Source organism: Seriola lalandi, unplaced genomic scaffold (genome assembly GCF_002814215.2).
Source record: "Seriola lalandi dorsalis isolate HSWRI2012SDOR001 ecotype SW California unplaced genomic scaffold, Sedor1 jcf7180002054825, whole genome shotgun sequence".
Lineage (NCBI taxonomy): Eukaryota > Metazoa > Chordata > Actinopteri > Carangiformes > Carangidae > Seriola > Seriola lalandi.
This window is the reverse complement of record NW_019525378.1, coordinates 68,227-75,036: the sequence shown is the minus strand read 5'-3', so window position 1 is coordinate 75,036 and position 6,810 is coordinate 68,227. Positions and strand designations below refer to the sequence as shown.

At 40.0% G+C, this 6,810-nt stretch overlaps 1 protein-coding gene across 2 annotated transcripts; it reads right to left on the bottom strand.

The window, feature by feature from the left end:
- Positions 1-267: 267 nt before the first annotated feature.
- Positions 268-6,257, bottom strand: leng9 (leukocyte receptor cluster (LRC) member 9). 2 transcript variants are annotated; one of them, XM_023426467.2, is made up of 8 exons: positions 6,189-6,257; positions 5,742-5,876; positions 4,638-4,731; positions 4,052-4,188; positions 3,603-3,929; positions 3,220-3,472; positions 2,410-2,533; positions 268-2,307 (listed from the first exon to the last, which is right to left on the bottom strand). In XM_023426467.2, the coding sequence occupies exons 1-8, from the start codon at positions 6,193-6,195 to the stop codon at positions 1,645-1,647; spliced, it is 1,740 nt and encodes a 579-aa protein (XP_023282235.1). In that variant the 5' UTR covers positions 6,196-6,257; the 3' UTR covers positions 268-1,644. The 2 variants fall into 2 exon arrangements, with proteins under 2 accessions (XP_023282235.1, XP_023282236.1); XM_023426468.2 differs by lacking the exon at positions 6,189-6,257 and having other exon boundaries at positions 5,742-6,165.
- Between the last annotated feature and the right edge of the window lie 553 nt (positions 6,258-6,810).

The following is a 6,810-nucleotide window of genomic DNA, read 5'->3' as shown; positions in this document are numbered from 1 at the left end:
GGGAGTGGGGGAAGGGAGGCAGGGAGATAATGCGAGCCAGGGAGCAAACAGTGGAGAGCCAGAGAGCATACTCACTGACTCATGTAGCCTATGTAAAGTGTATGTGTGTATCTGGGAGGAAGAGGGGAAAGAAGACAGAAAATTATATTATGTATGCAAGAGTTGCTCAGGGAGCATTTATGCAGCCACTGTGTGTCTGTATGCAACAGCAACTGTACTGCATCCAGGCCATCCATCCCTGCACTGATAAAATATCACCACTCAGGATTTAAAATAACCAGTTCAATATTTAATGTCCTTGACAATCTAGTGGTTATAATTCATTGTTAAATGATACAAAGACATCCTTCTTGTGGAACACAGCCCATACAATATTCATATAAAACAGATTGTATAAATCATGGAATTACAAGCTGCAGAAAACAACTACTTTGGTAAATTCATGGCTGTAAACAAAACATAATTTTTACCCTCTCATAAACAATTTATGTATCCTGTAATCGCCTTCGTGGCAGGTGCATATGTCCTGTCAGCGTAGTAGTAAAACACTAGATATCAAAGATGCCCAGAGTGGGGCCTGCAGGCCAAAGTTGGCCCCAGTCACCTTATTTGGCCCAATACATAATAGATAGAGGGAAGAAAAAGGCAATGTCTTTTTTTTTTTCTTGAGGCAATTTTTGCATTTAAAGGAAGTAGGTATTTCACTCTACATGGGTAGTGAGTGAAAAGACTCAGCTGATGAAAAGTGAGCAATTACATCATCTATATCATCATCTTTTCTCTACAATAATTTTCCTTGGTTGCAAAAGAGCACATAAAAATCATGTGCTACCTCCTGGACCTGGAGGCTGATTTGACCCAAGTACAAATCGAAGTTTACACTGAAATTTCGTCATGATTTACACAGTGGGATCCATTTTGACTACAGCTGCCACTGATGTTTGTTTTGATTATTTTCACAATGAAATTATTAATTTAGGTCTTTTTTCATGAGAAGTCCAAGGCGATGTCTTCAAAATGTCTCTTTAGTTTAACCAACAATAAAAAAATGTAGAGTTTATCATAACATAAGACAAAGTGACAAAGTAAAGCAGCATCGGCAAGTTCTAACAATGCACAAGTTAGAACTATCAATCAATCGGTCGTCAAAATAGCTGCAGATACATTTTCTATTGATCAACTATGTAATTAATTTAATAATCTTTTCGGCTCCCGTTTTGAAAGATGTTTAATCAGCAAGTGCGTGTTTCATAGTGTTTTAATCTTCAATTTCTAGCAACTGAAGGCAACAAATAAGAGGACTGCTGAAACTTTGCATTATAACATGAAAAAAGTTTGCATTATAAAACTGTATTATGTGTGGGCTACATTCATTTCTCATCTTGAAATATCAATATGACATATAATGTAGATAGATTAAAATACATTTTTAATAACTGAACAAAGGGTGTTTATCACTGTCCCGCAGCTCAAGTTTCACTTTACGCCCTTTTACCCACAGTGAATCTTCGCTAATTTAAAACATTGAAACGCGGATACAAAATTTGGTTGGTAAGGCCACATGAATCGTTCAAATGCAATGTGCTCAGTGATATTGCACCCAGTAATGTAATGTTTGTAGTGCATGTGAAATGGCTCGGTCTTCTATCGAAGAGTTACTGTGCACACAATCTCATAAAAACCATCAACTCTGGAGCCGCCCATGGCACAAAGATGTAAGGTGTTAACCGGCAGACGGCCAAAATTAAAACCCTTCCCCACCTTAAGGTCCCCCACCCCTTCAAAAATCCTCTCTCCCTCCTTGTCCTCTACCTTGGCCAGAGTGAGGTGGTAGCGCGGGTTGTAGGAGTCCCTGTGGAGCAATCCCTCCTTCCTGTAGGCTTCCTGCAGGCCACTGTTGAGCTGCTGGAGGGGCAATTGAGGCTGGGGGCTAAGATAGAGCACCTTCCCATTGAAATGCTTCAACTTCACAGGAAAGGTCACAGCCACCGGGGGATTGCGATCAAAATGGGCAAACCGTCGGAGGATCTCCCCAGCAGCGGCTACTTCAGCTGGGCTGTGCAGCACCAAGAGGCACAGGGTGACATGAAGGTTGGAGGCAGTATGCCAGTGAGGGGCAGAGGAGGGCAAAAGGGAAAGTACCTCCTCCTGCAGCTGCTGGAAACTGGTGAGGATACCAGGAGTGTTGGCCCTGAAGGTGATGAAGTGCGTGGGTCGTTTTTTAGGGGGGCGACCACCACATTTCTCCTCTCTCTGCTCCAGAGGTGCTGGTGGATTCTGGCTAATGTCCAGGGCCTCGAGATAACTCTGTGCAAAGTAGAAGAGGAGCATAAAGAGAATTACTATGTTAAACCTGAACAGTAACAGCAGAAGAAGAATGTATTTCAGGGTGAGCTGTGCTGTACTCACCAAAGTATCTTCATTGCCCTCCAAGCTTTCTTGCAATCCTACCAAAGCACCTCGCTCTCTCTCCTCTTTTATAGTCACTCCCTCTTTTTGGAGTGAGGACAATTGTTCTGTTGAAGCCTTAACTCTAAAATCAAAACAAGTGACTAAAATTACTCAAGAGGTAAGGCAAGTAACTTCTGAGATTGTTTTCCAAGGTTCAGCTTTAACTTAAAAACCAAGACACTCCTATAAACATAAACCTCATAAATGTGAAAATGATATTCTTAAATCAAAATGCCTGTTTTCCTTTAGTGCATTATATTTTTTAAAGATTTCTTTTGAAATCGGGGCTGTATAGATGACTAGCGAACTGTGTCCATTACATATAACCACACTTGACCTTTAGCTCATGGGTTGTAGCTGACATAGTGATTTATATTTAAAAAAAGGTGTGGGTGTGGAATTATTCATTCATTTCTCCTTAATCATCCACATCCTGATCCAACAATGCGGGTGAGGAAGGTGTGGGTGCGGGTGAATTGTCCTCTACATATTAAGACAACATATTCTCTGAATGTTTTGACCATTTTTGATCCAATTGAATATAAAGGATCCAATTTAAATCCCTCTTGTAACTAGCACCGCACACATAATCTGGTTTACATTACTGAGGCTAACGACGTCCTAGCTTCCATGTTGTTTTGACTTTAAGTAGGCATTTTGTACAAACAGGCTCAGGCTGGAACATGTAGACACTAAAAATACCATTTTGTGCCGTACAGGAGTTGTCTGTTCCCAGTTACATTTAAAAGATGAACTTGAACACCAGACCTATTTGCAGCCTCCTCCACAACACATGCTCCTCGTGATTGCTGTTCCTGAGAGGCGTTTCCTCTACACGTTGGTGGTGGTTGTGTTGAGTCAGGGGTGTGAATATTCATCTCATTCTGCTCCTTTTCCTCCAGATGTGTGTTCCCAGTTTGAGCACACTCTTCTGTTTCACTCTCTTCCTGCCCACTGACTTCTGTGACTTCTGTTGTTTTAATGCCGTCTTGTTGTTGCTCTTGGTCTTCTGTGTTCATTTCTTGTAAAACAGACGGATATTTTCTTTCAGCTTACATTCTGAGTGTACTGGCTTTTGTATATTTTGTCTGAAATTACTTGGCATGTGGTTGTGTGTGAGGTGGGGCAGCACCCTAAGGGCCCTCTCTTACCCTTTACTTCCTCATCCCCTCCAAAGGGGGGAGCCAGAGATTGACCGGTGGAGCCAAACACCCTGTCAGTTCTGCTGTGGCGGTCCCAGACGCGGTGCCCTCTGTAGGTGAAGTACTGGATCCTGTGTCTAGGCAGGGCCAGTTCAGAAGTGTAATCACAGTCGCAGGGGTTTGTGTCCCAGTTGAAGTCACAGAAAGGTCGCTCCAGCACACCAAGGAAGCGATCCACATAGCCCACTACAAATTCTGATGCATTGACTGATGTGTCCCATAGTATCCGAGAGATAACGTCATCTGCTGTGCGCATACGGGGCTTTTTGTTGACTTCTGCGGAAGAAGAGATAAAAATAGAGCTAAAATATACTAATGAAGGGAAAAGGTGATTCCTTCACTAGTATCTTATAAGTGTACTGTCATCAGATTACTTAACCATCCAAATATGCAGTGACCTTGTCCCTCCTGGTATTCTGGCTTTTTTGCTTTCTTCACTTTGCCTGTCTTCTTCTTGTGTTTTTCCATCTTTTCTCCATCCGGTGTGTCATCCGGATCAGGAGACAAAGCCCCTGAATCATCTAGTGATGGATCACTGCGAAATGATAACAAAATGTGGAAAAAAACATTACAGTCCTAATTCAATTTGACACGAATAAACGGTATATGAACATTTTGCGGCACCGATATTCAGTCATGGCTGAGTTTAAACATCTGTCTGTGATGCAACATGACTAGATCTTTTAATTGCTAACAAGTGTGCTACAAAGATCTCCAACTTTTTTAATAATGTGGTTATTAAAAATAATCTGAAGAATTCTCCTAAACCAGGCAGGGTTTATCAATAAGTTGATAAGATGAGTTGATATTCAGACAGCCATATATTTAATGCTAACAGGCTGCTGTAATACAACTATTTCCAACTTCTTTAGTGTTGAAGTTATTAAAAATCAATTAAGAGGATGTCTAGAATTTATTTGAAAAACTAAAAGTCCTCTATTATCTTGTTGGTGACTGGGTCTGAACAAGGTGAGGAAAGCACACCTGTGAGATAAGCGGCACCTGAGTCCAAAATGACACTTTCCCATCAGGAAAAACTGGCATACTTTGACTCCATCCTCATCCCGCTCTGCTGACTCTGTAAATGATAGAGCCACAGAGAGAAAGAGAGAGTGGAAGCAAAGGTAAGAGGGGCAGATGTGCAATGAAATTGTATTGAAAGTTTGTTAAGAAAGTTTGCAGCCGTTCAAATTGGGCTCTGCATTTAAATTATATCAGAAAAGTGACACAACAACAAAACAAGAGGAAAACAAATTTTGTAACATGGCCAGTCTAGTCTGAGTGAAACTTCAATTATCAACATATGTGCTGTTTATATGATCACTCAACAGGTGATATCGAGAGCCACTTCCAGGAAATAAAAATAATAAAAATAAAGAAAGACTCAAATGTCAGCCAAGTAGTAAGGACGTGGTTTCTCATAAGCTCCAACACATACCACACACCCTGCAATGCTATTTCCCAATAGGAGAACTGAATATGACTCAGATCCACTAATTATTAGCTATAATATTTTCCTTTCTACTATGATGGCACTGGCTGGCACAGATTACCCAGATCATGGGACAACAGCAACAGACTTTTATGGGCATCTTTGACTGTTTCCGGACATAAGATGTTGGTACAACTGACTAGTGAATAAAAATGTAAATATTAATTGATGTTCTTCACTCCTAGCAATGTTTATTTGGAGTTGACCCCAGTAAGACAAGTGGGAGTGGAAGCAGACAGTAAATCTACTGCTCATACTGGATTTGGAGGTCAAAGCCGGTACTTGTAACTCTATACTTGTTCAACAATCATTTTCAATGAGAGGAATTCCAACTACATAACTTAAGCAAGAGCTTACCATAACTCAACTTGCCCACAGTAACACAGAAACGTACCACGGACTGAGAAATTACTTGGAAAGGATCCAGACTGACCTCAGTAATACAAGTTACCAGCAGGTCAATAGTGTACATAACCATGTTTTCATAAGTGACATATTAGACTTTATAATGTATTAAATAAACTCAGTCGCCTTTGAAGACCCACTTGACAAATTACTGTGTATCAGTGTATGTAAAACTTAACAGGGTGATTTACCTGCTGTGGCTTTTAGAGTGTCTTCACCACTATTAGGGTCAGTTGAGACCCCTGCCTCTGTCAGGTGGCCATCATCTCCTTGGTCCTCGGGTGATTCTGTGGTCACTCCTGGTCCGTCTGATGCCATGCTCAAATCTGTTATATTCAAAGGCGATGTTACCTGAGAAAAGTGTATCGTATCTCTGTGATATTTGCCAATACACCTTTAGCTTTGTTTGACCTGAGAGAATGACAAAGTAAAACGTGGCACTCCTAAAACTGAAAAAATATATTTCTCAATGCCGATTCTCACAGCTGCTGCGGAAGTGGTCAGTGTCGTACAATAGTATGGAAATTTCGTAATTCAACAACTCCTTGAAAAAATATTTATCTAAAACAATTTCATAAAAAAACATAAAAACGTCTTTAAAAGTCAACTGAATATTATTCTTTTAATCTTTGACATACCAACCATAGAAGTACACGGTTCTGACTTTTTATTGCCCTTTGACCCCGAATTAGTCGACTCAGGTGGAATTATGGGTAATGTAGTTTTAATTTGTCTTTACTCGAAAAATGACCTTGTTGGAACCTTATCATACGTTAACATACGTTATATTATATTATATTATATTATATTATATTATATTAGTTATAATGATATTGACAAATAATATGCTGTTTCTTTTCGCTTTGATAATACACGACATCGATTTAAAAAGTGTTGCAATTAATGCCGCTTTCAAGACATGTTGTTTAAACAGTAAATTCGACCACCAGAGTGAGAAACCCCGTTCATTTCAGCCAGTGATTTATAATTTTAATTTCTGACACCAAGTAAATTTCAAATCACAAAACGTGAAAAGCATTACAGACATGAAAACAATGTGTCAGCAGAATGGCTCCAAGTAAGTTTAGGAGCTATGTAGTCTTATATATCTGTTCTCATTTGGTAACAAACTGCGACAAAAACGTAACACAACAGGATATGCTAATTTAGGCGGTTTATCTGGTGTGACTACAATGTCAGCAATAGGATTAGCCACTTTAAAACAGTGCTTGAACAGTCCGAACTCTTGTATTAACGGCT

Bases quoted from the DNA above. Each gene is read 5' to 3' on its own strand.
- leng9 (XM_023426467.2), bottom strand. The intron at 2,534-3,219 runs GTCTGGTGTTCA...TTTTGATTTTAG, and splicing joins GTGGAGGAGGCTGCAAATAG to AGTTAAGGCTTCAACAGAAC. The intron at 2,308-2,409 runs GTGAGTACAGCA...TACTTTGCACAG, and splicing joins AGGGCAATGAAGATACTTTG to AGTTATCTCGAGGCCCTGGA.